We start from the raw sequence: 27,753 nt of genomic DNA, 5'->3' as shown, positions 1-27,753 counted from the left end.
ATGAAGCAAAGAACAGATGGTTGCAGGTTGGATGAATGGTTGTGCTGAGGTATTTAATCTCGCTATGCCAACTGTTGAACATATCTCAACTTTAGAGATCGCGGGTTAAAGAGTAAAAGGTTAAAAACAAATCTGATGTCTTACCACTAATTTCTAACAGGTGATTCCTCCTGAACTATGTTTGGATATACATAAATCTATGTTGAGTGCAACTTTCATGTTGACGATGTAGAAACACCCCAAATTTTATAAACGGGCTGGGTAAGAAGAAACAAATAAAATCGACAGGAAAAAAAGGTACATTTTTAATTTAGTGAAAATAGAGCTGAATTACTGAAACGTCACATAATATCGAACGTGCGAGGTGGGTAGTGGGAAAACAGCCTGACATTGGAAGACCAAAGAGGATTTAAATCTAGATAGGTGATGGGTTGGAAATGGGAGTTAGAAAAAAACATAGATGACAAGGTCATAAAATAACTTGAAGATAAGAATTTTAAATTTATTGCAGTGGGATCATTCACATATCACGAGTTGATTGGATGATGGATTAGGAGGGCAAGTTAAGGAAAGGTGAAATTTATGAGGCATGGAGGATGTAGATTGGCAAAGATCATGCTGGATAAGGCAAAATAAAGTGTGAATAATGAATGTTCTGGTGGTCAGCCTGGATTTGGAGAGGGACACAATGTTCGATCATGACAGATTGGACTATGTCATCATGTAATTTCTCACATGCAGAATGTGCAGTTTGCTGAATTCCTGAGGTACTTAAGAAAATGTTTGTACTTTCAAGAAAAGAGAACTGAAAAGGGATTAAAAACGGAACAAAATGAATGGACATGCAGATGATTTTATGAAATCAGAAACTTCTGACTAAAATAACAGGAAACTGACTAAAACCCATTTTCATTAAGAACACAACTGCAAAGAGATTTTGATCTCTGTTGTCTTTTGCAGCTTTTGAAATGTTTCGGCATTCCAATCGAGGAATGCAGTGTCATATTTACTCTGAACTCTTTGGACGTATATATTTGCACTGTTTCCTTTCTTTGGGACGTTTTCCTTTTTAAGACTTCAGACTCTCTGCTTTCTATTTACTGACGTGCTATTGACTCATTTTCAAATCTCATCAGTCTTGAAGGAATGCCATATCTTGGTTATGTTGTCGTTAAGGGCATATTCTTTTTGCCTTTTTTTTGTTGCAAATGATAGACTTCATTTACTTCCTTAAGAATATTTCTCCACTTGAGTTCTAGATCACATTTGTAACTGGGACGCAAGTGAGGTTCATTTTCTTATCTGCATCATGCCACTAATTAAAGTAAATTGACAACAGGGACTAAAGCTTTTTGTGTAACAGAGAATGGAATTGAATGGAGTGCCAAAAGGTCGCCATATCCCATTATATTCCTATGTGAAGGGCTGGCTTCTATGTCCTGCCCTTGTTTGTTTTGTGCAGTCCAAGCAAATTGCTTACTACTCGTCTGCATCTCTGGTTTGCCCAGCTGTCTTTGAATAAAGACATCGACTCTCGCAAATGTTAACGGACAGTGATTGACAATCTCGTGATGAACACTGGTTCCAACTCAGCTACTGCTCTTCAAGTCTGCGGCAGAATGGAGTGAATATGGTGACTGTGCTTCACGCTGACATGAGCAAGCCTCCTGTTCCCGCAGCTCCTTCCATATTGCTCTGCGCCCCTTGAATGAAAACCTCAATCTGTGCAGCAAATGGCTTACAACAAGGCAACCTTGGAACTACTCGGCAGGTCATTTTTAGATTAGCCAGACACAGAACAAGACCTTTTCCATTTTTGAAATCTAATGAATCCGGGATTCTTGTATTAATTATGAATATAAACAAAACAACAGAATACATATGGTATATTATAATTTAGCATGTTATCTCGGAGAAATTAATTTCCCGTTCATGTGCATTTTAAATTAACCATGTCATATTTCTACCATTCATGCCTTTGTTATATAAACAATCAAAACTCCATTAAGATGTATTAACAAAACAAGGAGACATCATGTAAATCTGAATTGTTGTAGATGGCTAATTTCATATTTTGTTTGCACATTTATTGCTTCATAAGTATTCCAGTCAGGTTTTGAATTAACAAATCAGTGTCAGTATTTAGGGCCAATTTTAGTTTCAGCTGAAAAATTTACAAATTTCAAGAGTGCATACATGCTCTCACTGTGCAGAAGGGTTAAAGTGTTAACATAATTTGTGCTATTCCACATTGCAATAATGACTAGTTTGCTGAATGTTTCTACGTTAATATTTTCAAATGCTCCATAAAACATAAAGAAGATGAGAGTACTTTTTTGTGAAATTGTTACCCATAGTTATTTTGACGATTTCTTCACAAAACCCCCGACATATTCAGGATCTTAAAGTTGTAGACCAGGATTTTTTTTTTTAGCTAAATGGCAAATGGCTAATCAACAGCAGCATTTACGAATGAGCAGCCTTGTGCAGTTCAACAATATAGGTTTTGCACAAAATCAAGACATGAAGTGACTGTGGTCTAAGCGCAGATCTGCTGATTGACTGAATTAGTTTAAATAGCACACCGATGACCAAAACGGAAATTCGGGACTGCACTGCAATATCAAATGTAACACTAACATCTCAATAAACAAAGGTAAGATGCAAAAAAACTGGAGCAACTCAGCAGGTCTTACAGCATCTCTGGAGAAAAGGAATAGGTGACGTTTCGGGTCAAGAGTAAGGGAAAAGGGAAACAAGAGATGATATAGATGGTGATATAGAGAGATATAGAACAAATGAATTATCCAAAGGCAGGTTCATTCTCTTGTTAAATATGCCTTTTTTGTAGCTGTCCTTTCATGTTGCAATCATTAAAAATTATTTCCTACACCATTTTGCTTCATCATCCCCTCTCTTCCTTGCTAAAATACAGTTCCCCGACCACAATTTAAGACACATTTCAAAACATCATCTTGATATCATAGACCCACTACCTTGTGTGTAAAAAAGTTGCCCTCAGGTTCCTGTTAAATCTTCCCCCTCCCTCACTGTATTGTGGGTAAGTCTTCAGGGAACAAAGCAGCTTTTTTAAAACAAAAATAAGGGCATATCAAACAGAAAACCATAATTGATCCCCATTGGTGTAATTTTAAATTGAGTAATTTTGTTTGATTTTCAAAAGTTGTTCCAACACTTTGATACAAGTTCAAAATTAACTAAACCCCCCCCAGTTTTTTCCTAAAATTATATATTCTCATGACAGGGTAGAACATGTTGCCTGTAAAGCAATCCACCGGAACCGTTTCCCAGTAATTTAAAAGGTTAGGAAATAATGCAGCTACTCAGTCAGTGTTATGGAAAATGATCCTTTCACTCCAAACTTACTCAGTGTGTGACTACATAGAAAATGGGATTTAAAAAATTGCCTCCATGTTTCTTCTGTGAGAAGATACAAGAAGCACCTTTGGAGACCGTGCCTAACGCTGTCTTTAGAATACAAAACACGCACATTTTTATGTGTATCATCGAAATGTGTGTTGATAGATACCAACTCCACTGCTTCATTAATGCCTGCTTGGTACAAAAGAGCAAGCAAAAGTAAGCCAACCATTAGTCTTCCTTGCACTTTTCCCGTCACACCATCAAGTCCACCTGCCACTGTCCTCTACAGTATGGGAACGTCAAATGGTGGTGTAAGGAATTTTCTTGCAGAGCAACTGTCTTTCTATCCTATACAAGTGTACATTCTCCTTGTGACCGTGTGGGTTTCTCTGGGTTTCCTCCTACATTTCAAAGATGTTCAGGTTTGTAGGTCAATTTGGCTTTGGTAAAATTGTAAATGGTTCCTAGTGTGTAGGATAGTGCTGGAGGGGGCGCTGTTCTGGCGGCAGCCATGGCAGCAGCGCGTCAGCCTTTCAATTTTATTTTTTATTTTTAGTATGTTTTAAAGTGTGTATTTAGTGGGGTTTTTTGTGTTTTGTGTTTTGTGTGGGGGTGGTGTGGGTGGTGTAAGGGGGAAACCGCTTCGGTCGCCTCCTCCATGGAGAGGCGACTTTTTCCAGGTCGCCTCCCCCGTGGCCTACCATCAAGGATCGGCGAGGCCTTTCCCGGAGACGTGCTTCAGCGGCAGCGGCAGGCGCAGCGTGGACTCGGCGTGGAGCGGGTGAGCCCTCGCTGGGGCTCGCCGGAGGGGAGTGCTCCGTTTCACTGGCCCGGGGCAGCCGGCAGCCTGAAGTCACAGCCTGAAGCCGCGGTCTGCAGAGTTCCAGCTGCTGCGGCGTCTACAGCCCGGGATCCCTCGTGGGGGACCCGGGGGAAGAAGAAGCCGCCATTGCCGGCCCGCGGATAACTTCTACCGCGGGCCCGGCATGGACTTACCATCACCCCTGGAGGGGAGCTTCGACCGCCGGCCCTGCAGTCTACGGTGCTTCTGGCTGCGGCGGGGACTTTAAATCTCAACCGCCGGCCTGCGGCCTACACAATCTTGAAGCCGCAGTCTCCGGTGAGGAAAGACCGATCCTGGACTGGACTCTGGACTCTTGCCCACGGGGGGGGGGGGGGGGAATGGAGGAGGACGGCCAAACTTTTTTGTGCCTTCCACCACAGTGATGAATGCTGTGGTGGATGTTTATGTTACATGTTGTGTCCTGTTTATGCATTTTATTATTTTGTTAACCCATCTTTATGCTTTGTATGGAACTGATTTTTAAATTATGTAAAGCACTTTGGGGTCAATGAAAATTGACTATAAATGTGCTATATAAATAAACTTATTATTATTATTATTATAGTGTAAGGGGTGTCATTGCTTGGCACGGACTCAGTGGCAGAAGGGCCTGTTTCTGCACTGCATCTCTGAAGTCTAAAGCTCATTGGATCAGATCCTTAGTGTGCACCTTACATGCTTCAGCCAATAGAAACTTAGAAAAATAGGTGCAGGAGTAGGCCATTCAGCCCTTCGAGCCAGCACCGCCATTCAATATGATAATGGCTGATCATCTAATACCAGTACCACGTTCCTGCTTTTTCCCCAAATCCCTCGATTCCTTTAGCCCTAAGAGCTAAATCTAACTCTCTCTTGAAAACATCCAGTGAATTTAACTGGGATCCTTCCTGCATATGACTTCAAGTCAAGTCAAGTCAAGTTTATTTGTCACATACACATACGAGATGTGCAGTGAAATGAAAGTTGCAATGCTCGCGGACTTTTGTGCAAAAGACAAACAACCAAACAAACTATAAACACAATCATAACACACATATTCTTTTACATAATAAATAATGGAAGGAAAAACATTCAGTAGAGTTAGTCCCTGGTGAGATAGGCGTTTACAGTCCGAATGGCCTCTGGGAAGAAACTCCTTCTCAACCTCTCCGTTCTCACCGCATGGCAACTCCATATCTACAGAGATGCCGTTGATGTCAAATGAGATGCTATGTATGTTTTGACATTGTAAGTGTGAATTAATTTGCATGAATGAGGCCCATGAAAGGCACAGGCTACTCAGGCCTAAAAAAGATCAAGCTTAAAGGGGACCGATATTAGCACAACTTCTGTTGAACCTGAGGTGTGAACTTTTTGTGCAGGTGGATCATTCTTTAAGCACTTTTCACATCGTCCATGTCATTAGACATTCTACTCATGTCTGCAGTGAATAATCCTTTGGTCTCCGTATCGAGGATCCTATCAGCTTGTGTGTTCAAGCACCTCACCCCACGATGGTGAGCTCATCAACATCTTATATTCCACCTTGCTCTGGACAGATTGGATGCACAAGCCTCACATCCTCACCCCCATTCAACTACATATCTGGAACTCCCACCGCTGATGCCTTGTGCCCTGAATCTCCTAATGCTTAATTGCTTAATTGCACCAGGTTTTGCACAAAACAGAGTTTTGCTGCCTGTGATCGTGCAAAAAAAATGTACCACATGCTCCCTGAACAGCTTTGTCCACCATGGAAGAATTTCCATCCCACTATTTTACTTTGTGAGAGCGACTGGACACAAATGTGACCATGCACTCAGTTTGCCTGCAGCAATTTTTGATGTATAAAGTTAACCATTCAAGATACTGGAGGTCTACCTAAATGCCACAGGGGTGTAAGGTGAAGTTGCCTTACCACTTCATCATCTGGCTATTGAAAGTGAACAAGACCTAATCTTTAAACTGTTTGCCTGATGAGAGATGTGCAATAAGGTTGGAGTTAATGGACACCAGACTTTAGGGCAATGTTGATTAATCTGTAACACATGAAGGTGACAAAACAAGACTTCATTATTTCTACACATTCCAGTGTGTACACTGGAGCACAGCTCTTTTTGTAGCTGCATTATCAATGTTACCTTGAAGGTCTTAATTTATGCATCATCTGCAACAAATCATGAACTACAAAATAGTTTGATCTGGTCAAATCTCGACTACAGAGAGAAACGAGTTAAAGAAGGATCTTATGTAAGTTTTACACATCATTAGATAAGATAAATCCTCATTAATACTTCAATAGAAAAAAAAAACAAAGAAATTAACCCTGGAGGGTGTAAACATAAATTAGTGAAAAATTAATTTCAATAAGATACGAGGAGGAATTCCTTCTTGCAAAGGTGGAAACAAATATAGTGTTAAAAGTTATTATACACACTGCTGATTACAGGGAGCATTGTAAAACTGGGAAGTCAGGACTTGGTGGAACAAATAGCCATTCAATTACCAAACTTAAAAAAAAACCTTTTAATGGCAAGTTATTCTACCCAAAATAGAATTACACAGAATTGTAACACCCAGATGATTAATCTAAGAATAGCTAAGAGTTGATGTTTCAAATTAAATTTTATTGCTGTGTTTGTCTATATCTAGGATGTTGATTTTGCTGGCAACACCATCATTTAATCTCTGTTCCCAATTGTCCCTGAATGGAGTTAAAAGATGATCACAAAGATGAGTTAAAAATGACACTAACATTATTTCCATTCCTGAATTAAAAGAGAGAATCTAGTTTTCTTTGCAAGATAATCCAATAATGAAGATTTATTTAATGATTTAATATCTCTCTACCATGGTGGGATTCAAAGTCATGTCTCTGGATCGATGGTCCCGAGGACTGCTACAAGCCGAGTAACTCAGCCACTGGAAGTGGTAGAAGAGGAGGGTATTAGGTCATGTAAGGGAGGCAATGCAAAAAACGTTTCAGAATAAATACATTGGGAAAATGGGATGTAACGCCACACACTTTTCTGCAGAGTAATCTTATTCAACTATTATAATAGACTTGCTGCCTTACAGCGTCACCCGGGTTCTATCCTGACTATGGGTGCTGTTTGTAGGGAGTTTGTACGTTCTACATGTGACCGCATGGGTTTTCTCCGGGTGCTCTGGTTTCCTCCCATATGCCACAGAACTACAGGTTTGTAGGTTATTGGCTTTGGTAAAGATTGTAAATTGTCCCGAGTGTTCAGGATAGTACTGGTGTGCGGGGATCATTGGTCGGTGTGGTCTGGGTGGGCGAAGGGCCTGTTTCCGCACTGTATCTCTCAACTGAACTAATACTACAACAATTGTTTCCAGCAGGTATGAACATATTTATTTTTTAATCTGGGAAATCAACATTTTGGAGCATGTTGCCAAGTAACAAAAACAATTTTAAATTTTTGATTAATATAGTACAACAAATAATTTATTTTTTACGTCTGGAATATGATTGTATTTTTAAGCCTATAGTCAAATCCCTTGGAAGATATGGTTGAAAGTTAGGAGAGTAAAATCAAAGGCGCTGTGCCAAATGTGACTGAATGAAAAGAATAGCTCTCGGCAAGTTCATCACAGGAAATTGGGTCCTATTAGAAACAAAATTATTCTTTCTGAAAGATTCAGAAGTTCAAGTTAAGACATAAACATCTGTAATATGTTTTAAAGCGAGCGGGCAAGATCATCTCTGACCCCTCTCACCCTGGCCACAAACTCTTTGAATCACTTCCCTCTGGAAGGCGACTCCGGATTGTCGAAGCTGCCACAGCCAGACATAAAAATAGTTTTTATCCACGAGTAGTTGCTCTACTCAACAGCCAAAAATCTGTAGCCTCCCTTTGTTCTGGTATTTTATTGGTTCACATGCTTGATCAATGGTGTTTTATCATAAATGTTTTATTATTATTAATGTATAGCGTTTTCTGAGTCATTCGTAACTGTCACTGCGTGTCATGTTGTTACTTGTGGGCGGAGCACCAAGGCAAATTCCTTGTATGTGAATACTTAACCAATAAACTTACTTACTTACTTACTTAAATATTAGTTTGATAATTATGTTCTTTCCTTCCTCTTTTTCTTACGCTGGGAAATTTTCAATGCAACTAACCATTAAGCCAGCTTGATAACATCACCACTGCCAAATGCAGAGAGAGCATGAACTGCCCATGATCAGTAAATGCAAGACCATCAGCATAATCAAGGACAAGTTGCACCCTGGCCACTCCCTCTTCTCCCCTCTCCCACCAGGCAAAAAGTATAGAAGTGTGAAAACTCACACCTCCAGATTCAGGGACAGTTTCTTACCAGGCAACTAAATCATCTACGCCGCAGAGCAGTGCTGAATATTATCGACCTCTCTGGTGATCCGGACTATCCTTGACGAGACTTTGCTGGGCACACTATTCCCTATCATGAATGAATGTCGGAAACCAAGGCACACCGTACATTTAGACAAAGTTACAGTATATACTCTGCCAGGTCCCCAATTTTTTGTTCTCCCCATGTCACATTGGGCGCATGTGTTTTTTTTCCCCCGACAATCGCAGAGGGGTCCTACCAAGGAAGTCTATATCGATATTTCTCCGACCTCGACCTCTGCCTCTCTGGAGGCTCCGTGATGCAGGCGTGCCGCATGGCTCTGTCGACTTGCGGTGCACGGGCTACGATCTCGGCCACGGGCTCCGACCTCGACCTCTGCCAATCCAGGCTCCGTCAGGCGTGGTCTATGACCTGGGCCACAGTCTCTGCCTACTCCACGGGCCCTGACGCGCTGGGACTACAACCACACCGACTTCGTCAGCCGTGGGTTCCGACCCGTGGGCGCTCCGTCTTCGGCTACTCCGCGGCCTGATGGGAGGCGTCTACTGCAGCAGCCCGCCGGGAGGCGGCTATGTATCTGTACGTTGTAAATGGCTCCATTGTAATCGTATATTGTCTTGCTTGCATCAAAGGCTTTTCACTGTACCTTGGTACACATGAGAATAAACTAAGCTGTACTAAACTTTAAAGGGGCCATCACCATTAGAAATCACTGGATCCCGTTGTACAGGTTTGATTGAGCTCGTCATTTGCTAGTCACTGAAAATCCAGGCTTCATATCCCTTTCACCCTTGCTCGGCTCAGAAATTAATTTTTGGCCATTGCCATGTTCTCAGAATTCCTGAAACAATTAATGTTGAACCAATACTTTAAGGGAGACACAAGCAAACAGAGCTAGAAATTAAGCAAGAGAATGTCTAAGCCACAAAATAACTTGAAGTATATTTTCAATGACATGAACTGAGATGGAAACTCAAGATGGATTTAAATGGATCCAAGGAACTGCAGGTGCTGGAGGTTTACAAATCAAGACAAAGTGCTGGGGTAACTCAGTTGATCAGCCAGCATCTCTGGAGAACATGGGTGGGTGACGTTTCAGGTCAGGCCAATTCTGACCATTGTCAGTGGTTATGATACAATATACAATTTATTTGTTGTCATTCGAACCTCATTGAGGTTCAAACGAAATTTGGTTTCTGCAGTCATACACACAAGAAAAAGAACCAAGACACAACACAATTTACACAAACATCCATCACAGTGAATCTCCTCCTCACTGTGATGGAAGGCAAAGTCTTATCTCTCCCCTGCACTCCTCGTTCTCCTCCCGATGTCAGAGTCAAAGCCCCCGGAGGGGGCGAAGGCAGGAGAATGGGGTTAGGAGGGAGTGATAGATCAGCCATGATTGAATGACGGAGTAGACTTGATGGGCCGAATGGCCTAATTCTACTATCACATGATCTTAAGACTGATTGTGAGTGGGGGTGGGGGAGCAGGAAAGCTGGAAGAGAGGAGGGGCAGGACAAAGCCTGGCAGGTAATAAGTTGATACAGATGCTGGGGGGTTTTGATAGGCAGATGGTGGACAAAGGCCAAAGATGATGTTTCGTGTTCCATCCCGAACCATCACCTACCCATGTCCTCCAGAGATGCCGCCTGACCCGCTGAGTTACTCCAGCACTTTGTGTATAGGATTGTTTAGTTATTGCCTTAATGCTCTCTAATGCACAAGAAGAATGAGAATGCTACCAATGGCTTTGCTAATTTTTGCATGGCATCTAGGCATCTTACACATTGAAGCAGTCATGCAATTCAATAACTCATTACATGACAACATAACCAAGCATATAACAACATCATGCCGTAATATTTAAGGAGGGGACTGCAGCAGCTGGGAAACCACTAATGAAAGTAAATATGGAAGTGTGCCAAAATTAACAAAATTGAACTAATCTCCATGGAAAAAAGTTTAATAAAAAGGACGTGCTTTCTTCAGTTTGTGGTATGATTGCTATTAGGTGTAATTCTATTGTTCTTATTTAAGCGCATTTAACCTTCAGGACCTAGACACTATACATATACCATGTCATCTCCTGTTCATGTTTCTCTTTTATTTTTGTTATTCCACTTGGCGAAATTATAAAACCCACTTCCTTGTTTTTAATGACTTAGTTACAACAAGGTTAACATCCCTTGCCCGGTGTGTCGATTTAAAGAGATCCTGCTCTCAAGATGGAGCTATTGTGACCAACACTCTCGACAGATGTAATTGATCTTCACTGTATTAGTTGTGGCATTGGAGAAACTGGCTGCAGTATAATAATAATAATAATAATAAATTTTATTTATTGGGCACCTTTCAGACATCTCAAGGACACCTTACACAGATTAACAGGAATATAAACATATAATCAGAATAAAATAAATAATAAAGACATCACAGAAACACAAATTAAAAACAGAATTCAGTCCAAAAACAAAAAATCAAAAACACAATGTGAAGAGAGAGAGCAGCGGCAGCTAAAGCGCGCCAGCGTCCACTCTCCCTTCACGGCAGCCATCTTGGACAAAGACTAACAGGATGCATTTTCATTGCTTGAAACGTTTTTTGTAATCTTCATGAATTCGCTTTGTTTTAAAACCTAATACAAGCACCAAATTTGTGAAGGAAATTAAATGTTTAAATATCTCAAAATGTAAGACGGGTACTAATTATTTGTTGTTTGGAATTTTCAGATGCAAGTAAACAATTGCAGTGAACATACATGCTGGCAGGATTTTAAGATGCAAAAAATTGAAAAAGTGCAAACCAAGTTCATAATCCCATTAGCTTTAACTAATATCGACAGTCAAACAGACGAGAAAAAAGCCACAATTTGATAGTTTTATGATTAACCATATAATGATATAACAATTACAGCACGGAAAACAGGCCATCTCGGCTCTTTAAGTCCGTGCCGAACACTTATTTTCCCCTAGTCCCATCTACCTGCACTCAGACCATAACCCTCCATTCCTTTCCCGTCCATATACCTATCCAATTCATTTTTAAATAATAAAATCAAACCTGCCTCCACCACCTTCACTGGAAGCTCATTCCACACAGCCACCACTCTCTGAGTAAAGAAGTTCCCCCTCATGTTACCTCTAAACTTATGTCCCTTAATTCTCAAGTCATGTCCTCTTGTTTGAATCTTCCCTACTCTCAATGGGAAAAGCTTATCCACGTCAACTCTGTCTATCCCTCTCATCATTTTAAAAACCTCTATCAAGTCCCCCCTTAACCTTTTGCGCTCCAAAGAATAAAGACCTAACTTGTTTAACCTTTCTCTGTAACTTAGTTGCTGAAAACCAGGCAATTAGGTAACCTACTCTCTACATCAAGAGGATAAAGAGTTGGGGAAAGTCTTTAACTCATCGAAAGTATGAGAAGTAATCTTAAAATTATTAGTTACAACTAAGCTCCAAAATGATTGCTGAAACCGAGTTTGAAAAAATACAAACAGTTATTCTGCAAAACAATTTGAAAAACACACACCAAACAAGCCACATAAAATAATGTTAACTGGCTGAAATGTTCCTGAGACTAATCAGATTGTCACTTTATTGGCCTGAAAATCTTAAATTCTAACCATTTGGCATTTTCATTATTTCTCACCTTCAAACGGTTAAAAATTCCCTCGAACACAATAACACAGTTATGCAAGATATTAAGGTACATACAAAAATATTTTAAAGTGTTTTATATTTCTTACAATATTCTGCGTGTAATTTCTAAAAAATGTTAGAATAAAAAATGTTAATACACTAACAGTCATAACATGTATTAACTTAATTTATCAATTTGTCAGCTGAAGTTAGCTATGGTCAAAAGGTGCTGAAGTGCTTGAAATGAAAACATCCTATTCACTGCCAGAATCTCTCTGAGAGCTACTGGAAGTAGAAGCTCTCATCTTATCCAAGCTTTTGTTACTTTAAAAACCTTAAAGCCAAGATTTTGATGTGTTCAGCAGAACGCTACACAATAACAAAACTTTCCACAACAGAAAAAAATTGCATTGTTAGATTTCATGCGACAACTCAAATATCATGTTGCTATTTACAGATACAAAGAATCTTATGATATTGGAATCACTAAAATATTAACAGTTTTACCTCTAGAGTGGGTATACGGGTAATTCTTACACCTATATCAATATGGTAAGTTAATGAGAAATTTGGACCGGGGGTCAGAGTCAAACAGCTCAATATCCTCATTAAATCCTGAGGGGGTTTCAAGTTGCACATTCACCACCCATTTTGAAGTGGAAAATACCTTTTGCTGATGGTTTTATTGATGACTGGGGTCAGAAGTTTGACTGAGCAAGGCTACTGTGCAAAGAGCAGCAAGAGTTCAGCGGATGGAGAGGGTGAGAACAGGTCACATGAACAAACATTTGGCTAAAGTGACAAGGTGGATGCAAACCATTCCTATAAGCTTAAGGTCACAGTTGAAAATAATATAGTGTATCTCGCCAAAAGCATTAAAGACTGTTGTGGATTAGATTGGTTTTAAATTTAATGTAGACAAATGTAAAAACAAGAATATTTTGAGAAATTGAGCATAGTCAACTAACAAAACAGTATATTAACTTTAATTGCTATGTCGCTCAAAAGTGTAAGCATTGCTAAAGAAGTCTGAAGAGGGGACTTGACTCGAAACATCATCTATTCTTTTCCTCCAGCGATGCTGTCTGACTCGCTGAGTTACTCCAGCTTTTGTGTCTATCTTCGGTTTAAACCAGCATCTGCAGTTCCTTCCTAAGCATTTCTAAGTTTTGTTTTATTAGAATTCAACCAAGGGTTTTTACAAAGCTACATGCTTCAATGGATAGGATTCTGATACATGTCCTTCCCAGGTTTCGCTGCTGAGAACTGTTTGTAACCCGAACTGTTCGCAAGTCAGAAATGCAGCTGTGTACAAGAGTTGCAACACGGTAGAACATTGCTGCAGCTCTGCAGCAGCCGGCAAATCCATGCTGGCGGTCGGTCCCCCAAATGCTCGTTCATGTGGACTGGCACTATCTAACTCAGGCATTCATAAACTAGGGAGGACCTGCGTTTAGTATTCACAAACAAATTCTTTACACAGCTGCATTTTTGAAATTGTGTTCTGGGAATCAAGGTGCTAAATAAACACAAAACTGATAGCTGTAATATTACCGAGAAGGTGAACAGCAGGTGACCCACAAGTCAAAATTGTTCAGTTAATTCCACCACATTAGATTTTTTTTAATCTGAGTCAGATCAAACAGACAAGCATCAAGCAATAGCTGTACAATTTCTCACTGAGAGGTGCAGTAGAAATATTAATGGGAAAACCTCTCATGCAGATTCTAAATATCAAAGTAACAAGTTTTATAGGCTTCATAAATGGCTAATATTATTTTAGGATGGAACCACTTTGGTGCTGCAAATATTTGACCTGCAGCAACTCATTAAGACCATGTATCCTCCTTTGCAAGGACTTGTTAACTATCTTGTCGTACAATACTGACCACTGCTCAGGTGCATGGGTATGAAAGGTTTCGAGGGATAGGAGCCAAATAAGGGCAATATAATAACAAAAAGGAACTGTAGATGTTGGCTTATACCGAAGATAGACACAAAATGCTGGAGTAACTCAGTGAATCATGCTGCATCTCTGAGGAAAATGGGTAGGCGATGTTTTAGGTCGGGACCCTTCTACAGGCAAATGGAACTGGCTCAGCTATATAGACATGGATGAGTTGGGACTAAGGGCATGTTTTCTCATGCTGCATAGTTCTATGATTCAGTGACAGCAAATAACAGCTATCGGAGAGGTACTGACTAAAGCCACTCAAAACACAGTTCCTCTGCAATTCTGCTGTGATCTTTCAGAGATCTGGTCTCTACCGCACAGGAACAGCTAGAGATCTTTGTGCAGATGCAGACTGTACTCCGCACTGGACGGTTCATTCGCTCATGTGTCAGACGACGTTCTACCAGCGCTTTGCCACAGCCAGTGCCTCTGCAGAGATTGTCCGCAGTGCATGTCTCTCCGCTGCAGTCAGTAGGTGGGTGGGCCATTGTCTGTACCTCTCCACAGTTGCACTTGTCAGACGGTGAGATTGGTCAGTATGTGCACCAAGGTTGGCAGCAGACAGCTATGAAGTCTCCACATCTGCCCAGTGTGCACAATGAAGTGCTACTGGACTGCTGCTGGCAGCATTCTCTTCAGGCTTTTCACTGTGATACTGGTATTTACATGGGTCTCGTATCTGGTTCAAGTAACTGGTTCAAGTGGAAAAGAAGCACCTGGATGGCACTGAGAATACCGAGCCCATGCATTGGGAGCACACAGAAGCCCAGAGCAAACAGCAGGAGGAGAATATCATCTCACAAACTACCCACCTGATTCGGCCCTCTCGCTCCAGCTGTGGATGGGTCTGCAGTTATCACTTGGGCCTTATCACTCCCCTCAGAATCCACAAAAGCAGAGTGTAAACAAGTCACCGAGGTCCTCAGGACCCAAGCATTTACCATTAACCTGACCCCCTATTCCCTGTAACAGCTCCTCAGCCATGCATTCATCTGCTCTAAAATCCTATTTTCACTCTCACTGGCGGATGGCACCAGAATTAATCTAGAGGTCACCAATCCTGAGATTCTCAGAGTGTTCAACTTTTTCTCTTTTCATTTCTGGTTTTCAGTATCTGTGGGTTTAGATTACGGAGAGTCGGTATGTCAAGGAGGACTCTCTCTAACTTCTACAGGTGCACAGTAGAGAGAATGCTGACCGGTTGCATCGTGGCTTGTTTCGGCAACTTGAATGCCCAGGAGCGGAAAAGACTACAAAAGATAGTAAACACTGCCCAGTCCATCATCGGCTCTGACCTCCCTACCATCGAGGGGATCTATTGCAGTCGCTGCTTCAAAAAGGCTGCCAGCATCATCAAGGAACCATACCATCCTGGCCACACACTCATCTCCCCGCTGCCTTCGGGTAGAAGGTACAGGAGCCTGAAGACTGCAACGTCCAGGTTCAGGAATAGCTACTTCCCCACAGCCATCAGGCTATTAAACTCAACTGAAACAAAACTCTGAACATTAATAGCCCGTTATCTGATTGTTTGCACCATATTTGTTTATTTATTCATGTGTGTATATGTTTATATAATGGTATATGGACACACTGATCTGTTCTGTATTCATGCCTACTATATTCTGTTGTGCTGAAGCAAAGCAAGAATTTCATTGTACTATCTGGGACACATGACAATAAACTGTCTTGACTTGACTTTGGAAATATGATGATGTAACTATTAGTTAAAAAAAGTTAAATTACTTTCACCTTTGTAATATTGGCAGTAAAGAAGGCAAACACAATGCTAGCATTTATTTCAAGAGGGCTGGAATACAAACACAGGGATGTAATGCTGAAGCTCTATAAGGCGCTGGTCAGGCCACATTTGGAGTATTGTGGGCAATTTTGGACACCATATCTGAGGAAGGATGTGCTGGCTCCCAGAGGAGGTTTACGAGAATGATACCAGGAAAGAGTAGGTTAACCTATGATGAGTGTTTGTCGGCACTGTACTCGCTGAAGTTCAAAAGAATGAGGGGGGATCTCATTGAAACGTACCGAATAGTGAAAGGCTTGGATAGATTGGATGTGGAGAGGATGTTTCCATTAGTAGGAGAGATTAGGACTAGAGGTCATAGCCTCAGAATTAAAGGACATTCCTTTAGGAAGGAGATGAGAAGGAATTTCTTTAGTCAGAGGGTGGTGAATCTGTGGAATTCTTTGCCACAGAAGGCTGTGGAGACCAAGTTGATGGATATTTTTAAGACAGAGATAGATAGATTCTTGATTAGTGCGAGTGTCAGAGGTTATGGGGAGAAGGCAGGAGAATGGGGTTAGAAGGGAGAGATAGATTAGCCATGATTGAATGGTGGAGTAAACTTGATGGGCTAAATGGCCTAATTCTGCTCACATTCCTTATGACTCCCTCTTCTCTTCTCTCCTCTCCCATCAAGATGTACAGAAGTGTGAAAACGCCTAGGAACAGTTTCTTCCCAGCTGTTATCAGGCAACTGAACCACTCTGTCAACCACTAGGGAGTGGCCCTGAGCTATTATCTATATCATTGGAAACCTTCGGACTATCTTTAATCGGACTTTACTGGACTTTATCTTGCACAAAATGTTGTTCCCTTTGTCATATATCTGTGTACTGTGAATGGCTCGATTGTATTCATGTATTATTGTCTTTCTGCTGACTGGTTAGCAAGCAACAACATGTGACAATAAACTAATCTTCAAACTTCCCTTGGTCTCCGGGGACTGCTTAGAAAGAACACTCCTCCAGACAGTGCCAGATGCTGAAAATATTCCTCAGAATGAAGCCACCATGTATGCTTACTAGAAACATGGCACTCTACCTTCCTCACACCCATGTCTATGTGACTAAGCTCAGCTCCAAGGACCTGGTGAGACCACATCTGGAGTATTGTGTGCAGTTTTGGTCTCCTAATTTGAAGAAGGACATCTTTGCTATTGAGGCAGTGCAGCGTAGGTTCACGAGGTAAATCCCCGAGATGGGGACTGTCATATGAGGAAAGATTGGAAAGACAGGGATTGTATTCACTGGAATTTAGGACGAGAGGGGATCATATAGAAACATGTAAAATTAGAAAAGGACTGGACAAGCTAGATGCAGGAAAAATGTTCCCAATGTTGGGGGAGTCCAGAACCAGGGGCCACAGTCTAAGAATAATGGCCGGTTCTCACGGTGCGACCTGACGCAAGATGTCACCAGAGTGAAGTGGTCGTGGTCCAGCACGAGTTCCGCACGATATAACGGGGGGGGTAGATAAAGAGTTTCCACGGTACTCGGCAATTCTGTCATTTGTGCGAGTGACTTGTCCGTCTCCCGATCTTTCCCGTTAATCGTGAATGAACATCGTGGACTGTAGTGTAGTTAATCACGTGGCACAAATGATGTCACTTTTTTTCACACAGTATATAAATATCCTACTTCAAACAAAGAGGGTGTAAAAGCTGTCTGCCATTACTTTTACATTGCAGCTGCAGGGAACAGACAGACTTATAAGATAAATTAAAGGTAACTGCAAAAAAACTTTTACTTTTACAGGGAACTGACAGACTTGTATGTTTTTTCCTTTTATCATTGTATGGATAATGGATAAACATTAAATTGTTCTCCTGTACATAAACTAATATATTGTTATAGATACTCACATGAGCACCCGGGATACTCCACAGCCTTCGTCTCCAGCAGGTTGCGCTTTCTCTCCCTATTTCTATAATCCTCTCTGGATTTGTCATAGAGAATCTCATTGCATTGATACCACTCCACCAGTTCCCCCTCTTGTTCCCTGTTGAAGTTATATGGCCTTACCTTCTGCCATCGTCCCTTTATATTATCGTCTGCTGAGGCAACAGCTACTGGGGAGGCAATCTCAAATCCACCTTGATCACCCTCTCCCTGCTCCAAGGAGCCCACAGGCAGTGGTACCTCTGGCATCTCCTCTTGCCTCTCCACCTGTCTCTCTTGCTGAGTCTCCTCCTCATTTACCTGCATGGCTAAAAACTTTCTGACTTTCTTTGACCCCTTTGTTTGCGCTTTTCTGAGAGGCATCTCTGCAAGTCTTACTGTGAAAAAGATTCTCAAACAATGACAATTAGGTGGGACGTCCTCTATGGACACATGGTCCATTGGCGATATTGAAACCACCTTTTTTACTCACCTTATGTCCCCTCTGTCAAGCTTCCGGGTTTACCGTTCGCAGGAGTTCCCACGGTACCCGCAAGAGTCATTACGGATATCGCACTGGCATCTGCGTTCATACAATGTTGCAACGCTCACCAAAATGTGCTCCAGTCACTCTTGGAGAAATTCAAAAATGTTTGAATTTTCTCCCGACCTTACAAAGTTACATGACTACCTGCCGTTAGCGCCACGGAGGTCCTCGGTGGTCCACGAATGCCGTACTGTTATCGCAGGAGGTTCCCACGATGTTAAACTCTTGTTAAGTCTTGCGTCAGGTCGCACCGTGAGAAAGCCCTTTAAAGGGGAGGCCATTTAAAACTGAGATGAGAAAAAACATTTTCACACAGAGAGTTGTGAATTTGTGGAATTCTCTGCCACAGAAGGCAGTAGAGGCCAATTCATTGGATGAATCTAAAAAAGAGTTAGATAGAGCGGGTCTAACTCTTGTTTAAAGGTCACTGATTGTGGATGATCAGCCATGATCACACTGAATGGCGGTGCTGGCTCGAAGGGCCAAATGGCCTCGTCCAGCACCTATTTTCTATGCTTCTATTTACAAATAAAATCACCAATGACACTCACTGTTGGTCGCTGAATCATAGATGGTGATGAGTCAACATGCAGGAGTGAAATAGATCAGATGGTTGAGTGGGGACACAACCACAACCTCTCGCTCATTGTCACTGAGACCAAGAAACTAACCATTGACTTCAGAAAGGGGAAGTTAGGAGGGCATGCGACAGTTTTCGTCAGTGGGTCAGTGGCGAAGAGAGTTAGCAGCTTCAAGTTCTTGGACATCTGGGTGGTGGGTGTATGGAACAAAATCATGAGAAGAATAGATTGGGTAGATATGCTGAGTCTCTTGCCCAGAATTTGGGAATCAAGAACAAGAACCGTGGGCAGGTGGGACTGGTGTAGCTGGGACATGTTGGCCAGTGTGGGCAAGTTGGGCCGAAGGGCCTGTTTCCACAGCATCACGCTGTATCATTCTATGTCTCAATGACTCTATCAACAACTCGGATAACTTGTCCTGGGCAGCACATAGATGTTACCATGAAGTTGTTTAAAGAGGTTTAGTATGTTTCCAAATACACTAACAAACCTTTACAGATTTACTGTGGAAAGTATCCTGACTGGTTCCATCATGGACTGGTACAGCAATTCCAACACAGGAATACACGAGGCTGCAGAGAATGGTGGGTTCATCCTGGCCCATCATAAGCACAGACTCTCGCACCATCCAAAGCATCCGTGTGAGATGCTTCCTCAACAAGGTAGTACCCATCCTCAAGGATCACCATCACCCAATTCATACACTCTGCTCACCCCTACCATCGAGCAGAAGGCACAGAAGCCTGAAGTCCCACATCACTTGGTTCCGGAACAGTAACTTTTCTGCAATTATTAGGTTCTTGAAACAGAAGGCAGACAAAAATCTGAAGGGGTTTTGGCCCGAAATGTTGCCTATTTCCTTCGCTCCATTGATGCTGCCGCACCTGCTGAGTTTCTCCAGCACTTCGATTTTCCAGCATCTGCAGTTCCTTCTTAAACAGGTTCTTGAAACAACTCGCACATCCCTAACCCTATCTCGAAGTGTAACACTGCAGTTAACACGTGACAATAATAAACCTGAACCATTCACTTTTCCTTTTTTAAATATGTTTTTGCATTTGCTTTGTTTTTTCGTTGTCTTTCTTTCAGAAACTTTTTGTGAACTTATGTAGAATTTAACATGTGTTTGTCAATGTGCCTGTGATGCTGCTGCAAGCAATATTTTTCATGTTACCTCTACCTTACTGTATTCGACTTAACTAGACTTATCACCCACGTATTAAACAAGCATAAACCTCTCTTGCTCATAAACAGGTCCAGGTTAGTACGGGCAACCTTAATGGGCATGTGAGTGCAATTAATGATTGCATGCATGTGGGAAGCCAGCAACGACACCTGTTCTCACTAAAATCAAAATAGACAATATAATTTCTCGACAAATGCAATGCCTGGTAACCTCTGTGTTGTAGTAATGAGCAGCAAATTGTTTTGCAAAAGTGCATTGCTCCCTATAATGTGTGAGCCCAGACCAACATCTCCATTGGCAATGATTTCACCAGAAATTATCGCCACTGAATAAAGTCGAAATAGATGATGTAGCACAAAAGCACGATTGGTTTCTTGGCCGAGGGGCTTAAAAATGTTCAAAACTGCTTGTTCTTCATCTTGCACTTTTCAAACGTCAATTTTTTAAAGGACAATCTGGTCCTTTAACGTGTTATCAGACAATCACCAAACTATTAAGCAAAATATATGTGGTGTTTTGAACTTTACAAATTTAACAGATGTGGTCCTCGTTGTATTATGAATCAAACTTCAATCCAGCCACTTCTTTTGTCAGGAAGTCTGGGCAATCATATACAGAGAATGAAAATCTCATTTGGGGGAAATGAGCTGCAGTTATCTATTGAGACTTCTAACAACATCACTTGTTTTACTTAGCATCTGAAAATGAACTAATAGTGCTGCATATTTCTTGATCTGCCACTCATGCCTTAAGAATTAGTGGGACCACCTGAGTTTGTTTTTTAAGCATAACTAAAATTAATCTCTCCCGACAATTTTCCCACTGGGATACTTGAGAATAATGATTTCTCTTTTCGACTGCCCTCCCTGTCTACTGGAGAAACCACTCTTCTCCAACATAGCGGATAAGATGGAAGATAAAATTCTGGCTGAGGATTAACAGGGAGTCAGGGATCCATCTGCTCACTCTGACTGAAGCATGATTGCCCAATTACTGAAGCATAAGTATCTCGGCTAGTGCCTTCTCATTGAAAACCAGGTATATTAGCTGCTTATCTCTATCATCAGTGAAAGTTATAAACACAACCAAATTAAATCACAGAAAAATGTGTTTGGAGTGGCGACAAAGCAATAATTTAACATCAACCAGTAGATTGATGAAGAAAATGTTTAAGTTATTAACGGAAAGGAGATGGGGAGGAGAGCAAAAGATGAGAGGAAGTTTAGTTTAGGGATACAATATGGAAATAGCTCTTCGGCCCTCCACTATGATCATCTGTAGACTAACTCTATGGTATTGCATTTAAGAAGGAACTGCAGATGCTGGAAAATCAAAGGTACAGAAAAAAGCTGGAGAAACTCAGCGGGTGCAGCAGCATCTATGGAGCGAAGGAAATAGGCAACGTTTCGGGCCGAAACGTTGCCTATTTCCTTCGCTCCATAGATGCTGCTGCACCCGCTGAGTTTCTCCAGCTTTTTTCTGTACCTTCTATGCTATTGGACTTTTGCATCCTACACAATAAAGGCAATTTACAGAAGCCAATTGATCTACAAACCTGCAGGTCTTTAGAATATGGGGATGGGGGGGGGGGGAGCAGAATCAGCCAGAGAAAACCCACGCGGTCACAGCGAGAACATACAAATTCCGCACAGACAGCACCTGCAGTCAGGATCACACCCGGGTTTCTGGCGCTGTGATGCAACAGCTCGACCGCTGCGCTACTGTGCGCTGATGGAACAAAAGTGATTGGCACAGATATTTAGCTTACCGAGTCCGCACCGACCAGTGATCCCCGCACATTAACACTCTCCTACACGAGGGAACATTTGTACATTAATACAACGCCAATTAACCTACAAACGTGCACATCTTTGGAGGGTGGGAGCAAACTGAAGTTCTCGGAGAAACCCACGCAGGTCACAGGAAGAACATACAAACTCCGTACAGACAGGTGCCCGGAGCCAGGATCGAACCTGGGTCTCTGGCGCTGTAAGGCAGCAACTCTACCGCTTGCGCCTGCGTGCCGCACACATATTCTGTGGAGCTGTGACTGTGAGGCTAGAACAAGTCACCCATATCACAATGATTCAATTACATTGTATTCTCAAATGTACCTAGGTGCAGTGAAATACTTTATTTTGCATACAGTCCAGTGAAATCATATAGCAGATCTCACCTAGGCGGTACGGTAATGATAGCGGAGTCAGGGGATATGGGGAGAAGGCAGGAACGGGGTACTGATTGTGGATGATCAGCCATGATCACATTGAATGGCGGTGCTGGCTCGAAGGGCCGAATGGCCTACTCCTGCACCTATTGTCTATTGTCTATTGTACGCAAGTGTTGCCAGTTTCTGTGGCGCTGACAAAGCTGCAAAAGTTCACTGTTCAGAGCCATATCTCCGTGCCACCACATGTGGCAGGAGGCCTACCCCCACCCTTCCCTGCCGGGTCTTCCTTTGTTCTCAGCGGCACCCCTACACCGGGTCCCCCTTCGTTCTCGGCGCCCCCCCCCTGCTGGGTCCCCCATCACCGCATGACTACCACTGTTTCTGAAGCTGCATTTCTCTTTCGTGGTCTGCCTACAATTGTTTCATGCTCATAGTCTCTTTCTTCACCTGCTTTTCTGCAGCAGTCATTCAATACTAGAAAAAATGTGGACATTTAGTTTGCTCATGGACCAACCTGGGCATGGTTAAAACATTGGAGTTTGATTCGCACATTCAGTGTTTGCCGCACCTTGAAATGGTTTTTACCTTGAGGAGACATCCAGGTGCTGGTTCTTGCACAATCAGAAAGACCCTGTGCAATACAGGGACTACTAGCGGTTAAACCAACAATAATGCTTCAGCGTTTAAGAAGGAACTGCAGATGCTGGAAAATCGAAGGTACACAAAAATGCTGGAGAAACTCAGCGGGTGCAGCAGCATCTATGGAGCGAAGGAAATAGGCAACGTTTCGGGCCGAAACCCTTCCTCAGACTGCTAATGCTTCAGCAGCTGGCTATGACACACCCACCGATTAGATTGGTTGTGAAATAATTTAAATGCCTTGTAGCAACATCCACATTCGGTGAATGAATTAAATGTTCTACTTCCAACGCAATATTTTAAAATATTGTTAATAGTTATGTCCATCAACTTACAGGATATCTCGTCACTCCCTGTGAATGAGCCTCATGGTGTTCAAACAACATTGGCCAGGTCAATACTTTGATTTCAAAACCATGAACTGAAAGTTATGAGGAACTTCTTAAAAATCCACATAAATAACACTCATTGCTGTTCCCCTGTGCACTACTTTTAGATACCCCTTCAAAACATTCAAATCAAATTTGCCAGATGCAACACACCCATTACAAATCCGTGCAGGTGCTGCTTTAGGACCAGATTATTCCATGCACGTATTTCTGCAGGAATCAGTGACAGATGTCATATTAGCAAAGACATTATTGCACGCATGCAGCTAACATCGACCACAAGTATTCAGAGTGGGCAGAACACGTTGTTAATCAGCGGACAATACTGATTTGATGCAGTCAATGAACCTTACACAGCTGAACACACGCGGAGTGGTCAGGACAATATCATGTCAGCTCAATTATTTAGGTATTGGTCGAGTTCTCTTGGTCATAATCACAACCTGCACAAATGATAGGTGCGTACACCAGTGCAGGGAAGTTGCAAAATCTAACATGAAGTGAGAGCAGAACTGAACTGCTGCACATTTCCAACACACGGATTTTGAACCATTCACTGGAACATAAATGGGCATTCACTTGAAGTACAGAATGATTGAGCTCAGGCCTCGCTGGGTGGGACAAGTTGCTGGATAACAAGATGTCAACTTGGCAGAAATAAAAGGCATCAGAAAGTAAATATTTTAAATCACATCTATAAATTAAATGCTACATTAAAAAAAAACCATTCATATGAATTCTTCCTCCTTGCCTTCCACGTATATGATTTTGTCTGTCCAATGCTTTTATGAAATGCTAGTCCATGCTGCAGCCAATAAATGCAGTGCAGTGCAGTTTCAAATTTAATTTTGTCCTGGCAACATTTTCGTAATCTTTTCTGAACCCTTTCAAGCTTGACAACATCTTTCCTATAACATGGTGCCCAGACTGAACAAAATATTCTAAATGTGGTCTCACCAACGTCTTATATAACTACAACATGACCTCCTAACCTCTATACTCAATACTCTGACGGATGGCCACTTCCTCAAAAATAAACATAGAAACATAGCAAATAGGTGCAGGAGTAGGCCATTCAGCCCTTCGAGCCTGCACCGCCATTCAATATGATCATGGCTGATCATCCATCTCAGTATCCTGTACCTGCCTTCTCTCCATACCCCCCTGATCCCTTTAGCCACAAGGGCCACATCTAACTCCCTCTTAAATATAGCCAACGAACAGGCCTCAACCACCTTCTGTGGCAAAGAATTACAGAGATTCACCACTCTCTGCGTGAATTTTTTTTTTCTCATCTCGGTCCTAAAAGATTTCCCCCTTATCCTTAAACTGTGACACCTTGTTCTGGACTTCCCCAACATCGGGAACAATCTTCCTGTATCTAGCCTGTCCAACCCATTAAGAATTTTGTAAGTTTCTATAAGATCCCCCCTCAATCTTCTAAATTCTAGCGAGTACCGATTAAAAGGCAATTTGTATTTCACAGTCTATTCTTTTTGAACAATTCCTCGTGGATGAGGAAGAGCCTGTTTTCACATTCCAACAAATGGAATAAAATTGCAACAAGTTTGGGTTTCCACCATTTAGAACTCACCGTTAGAACTGACAGCAAGTCCTCCACATGGCAATCTGCATTCATTTTCTTCTTGAACATGCTCACAGTCGGGTGTTTCAGATAATAGTAAGAGGCTATTCGGCCTAAATCCAGTGACTTGATGCTACGGTTGTCCTGCAAGATAATTGTGAATTAATAGAAAAACAAATTAAAATGTAAAAATACTTCATATTTTTCTATAAGTTGTATAAGCAGAATTAGGCCATTCAGTCCACTGAGACTACTCCGCCATTCAATCACGGCTGATCTATCTTTCCCTCTCAACCCCATTCTCCTGCCTTCTCCCTGTAACCTTTGACGCATATTTTCTGAATTTTGCCGTTAAATTTTACAGTAAGTGCATTTGCCCGCATTAGGAGAGTATCCTTCTGTGCCTTGCCTATTTAAGAGTCCATCTGAATATCTGTTTAACATAGTAATGATATTGCATTCCACCGCCTATTCGTGTTCCAGATAACAGCCACTCTCTGTGTAAAAGAGAAAGTTAGCATGCAGGTATAGCAAGTAGAACGCTGACCTCTATTGAAAGGAAGATGGAGTACTAAATTAGGGAAGTCTTGTCACAACAAAGGGCGGCACAGTGACGCAACGGTATAGTTGCTGCCTTACAATGCTCCGGGTTTGATCACAACTACGGGTGCTGTCAGTGCGGAGTTTGCACGTCCTCCCTATGAACGGGTGGGTTTTCTCCAAGATCGGTTTCCTCCCACACTCCAAAGATGTACAGGTTTGTAGGTTCATTGGCTTGATATAAGTGTAAATTGTCCCCAGCGTGTGTAGGATAGTGTTAATGTGTGATAGTGTTAAACTGCACAGGGTGATGATGATGTGACCATACCCGCAGTTTCAATCTGTTATTTCGAAAGAGATATTCTTGCATTCAATGTAATTGTAAGCATATTCGTTATTGGTTCCTAATTTGCAAAAGATGCATTATGAGGAAGAATGGAGCAGTTGTAAATATGGAAAAATAAGGGGGGATCCTGTTGAAACATACAATTCTAGAGGGACTTAACAAGACATAAATGTTTCCCTTAAGGGGAGCTCATCTCATGGCACTGAAGCCGCAACCATCAACCTCCTTCCTCTACTGGGCCAGGCGTTGTTTATCCACCATGGCTGTGAACTGGTCACTTTTCACAGCGGATTCCGACTAATCAACGTGATTAGATGGCAATCTTTTATTACAGATACCCCAGACCTCGAGGGCAGAAGAGTGTCGCAGCTGCTGCCTCACAGAGCTAGTGATCCAGGTTTGATCCTGACCTTTAGTTTAGAAATACAGCTTGGTTACAAGCCTCATGGGCCGCCGAGTTCACACCAACCATCGATCACCCCTTCTATGTTATCCCACTTTATCATCCACTCCCGACACACTAAGGGCAATTTACAGAGGCCAACCGACCTACAAACCTGCACGTCTTTGGAATGTGGGAGCACCTGGAGGAAACCCACGTGTCTACAGGGAGTGTGTACAAACTCCACACAGACAGCACCTCAGGTAAAGATTGAACCTGGATCTCTCACGCTGTGAGACAGCAAGCAGCTCCACTCGCTACGCCACCGTGCCGCCCTTTTATAACCATATAACAATTACAGCACGGAAACAGGCCATCTCGGCCCTACAAGTCCGTGCCGAACAACTTGTTTTTCCCTTAGTCCCACCTGCCTGCACTCATACCATAACCCTCCATTCCCTTCTCATCCATATGCCTATCCAATTTATTTTTAAATGATACCAATGAACCTGCCTCCACCACTTCCACTGGAAGCTCATTCCACACCGCTACCACTCTCTGAGTAAAGAAGTTCCCCCTCATATTACCCCTAAACTCTGTCCCTTAATTCTGAAGTCATGTCCTCTTGTTTGAATCTTCCCTATTCTCAAAGGGAAAAGCTTGTCCACGTCAACTCTGTCTATCCCTCTCATCATTTTAAAGACCTCTATCAAGTCCCCCCTTAACCTTGTGCGCTCCAGAGAATAAAGACCTAACTTATTCAACCTATCTCTGTAACTTCGTAGTTGAAACCCAGGCAACATTCTAGTTTTATACATGGAAAATTCCTTGTCTGAACGCAGGAGCTTGTCATTTACAACTGTCCTAAATGGCCCACATTTCCAACCAAAGCCCTGCCTATTGACAATGAAATGAAGATTAAAACATAATCAAATTACGCCACAAGAAGAGCAATGGTGCAAAGTGAGTCGTACCTCCATCACTGATATGCAATAGGAAGATTCCAGATCTGCAAGAGACTTCTCCACGAGGTTGGACAGATATTTGTTCATGTTTTCATGGTTAATATCATCCAAGTTATAATAACTGTGAGAAAGCAGACAGTAGAAAAACATTAGAAATCAAAATGGACAGTTAAGCTCCACAAATCAGCATTTTCAAGGCATTTTCTTGGAAAATTGTATTCATCCTCTTCTCATGACATTCCATAGTACTTACGGAGCTGATATTAATTCTTACAAGTGCTAACAAAAAACAAACAAAACATTATTCCAAAAGCACCATTATCATTATCTCAAAGGATTCTCTGGCACCAATCCAAGAGCAGTTTCAAATGGCAAAATTATGACCTTTTACCTTGAGCTAACAATCTGTTCTGATTTTACCTTTGAGCTAGCTTTAGAGTTTGCCTTTGGAGTATTACAAGAGAAAAGATGCCCGAATGCTACAGGGAATTTATCTGGAAAGTCTGAGTTAAGAAATTTCTCTACTCCAGATTGAGTTTATTTTCAACCATACAGCCACTATTTTTTTTGGAAATCAC

The 27,753-nt window shown here is 41.9% G+C and overlaps 1 protein-coding gene across 1 annotated transcript in view; it reads right to left on the bottom strand.

Moving 5' to 3' along the window:
* The window catches only part of ascc3 (activating signal cointegrator 1 complex subunit 3), a 358,193-nt gene that overhangs the window by 54,653 nt on the left and 275,787 nt on the right, over positions 1–27,753 (bottom strand). Inside the window, exons 35-36 of the mRNA XM_055634935.1 lie at positions 27,185–27,296; positions 24,952–25,086 (exon numbers count right to left, since the gene is read on the bottom strand). Of these exons, the coding sequence (XP_055490910.1) occupies positions 24,952–25,086; positions 27,185–27,296 (247 nt within the window). The remainder of the gene's footprint in view (positions 1–24,951; positions 25,087–27,184; positions 27,297–27,753) is intronic.

Source organism: Leucoraja erinacea, chromosome 5 (genome assembly GCF_028641065.1).
Source record: "Leucoraja erinacea ecotype New England chromosome 5, Leri_hhj_1, whole genome shotgun sequence".
Classification (NCBI taxonomy): domain Eukaryota; kingdom Metazoa; phylum Chordata; class Chondrichthyes; order Rajiformes; family Rajidae; genus Leucoraja; species Leucoraja erinaceus.
This window is presented reverse-complemented; position numbering and strand designations above follow the sequence as displayed.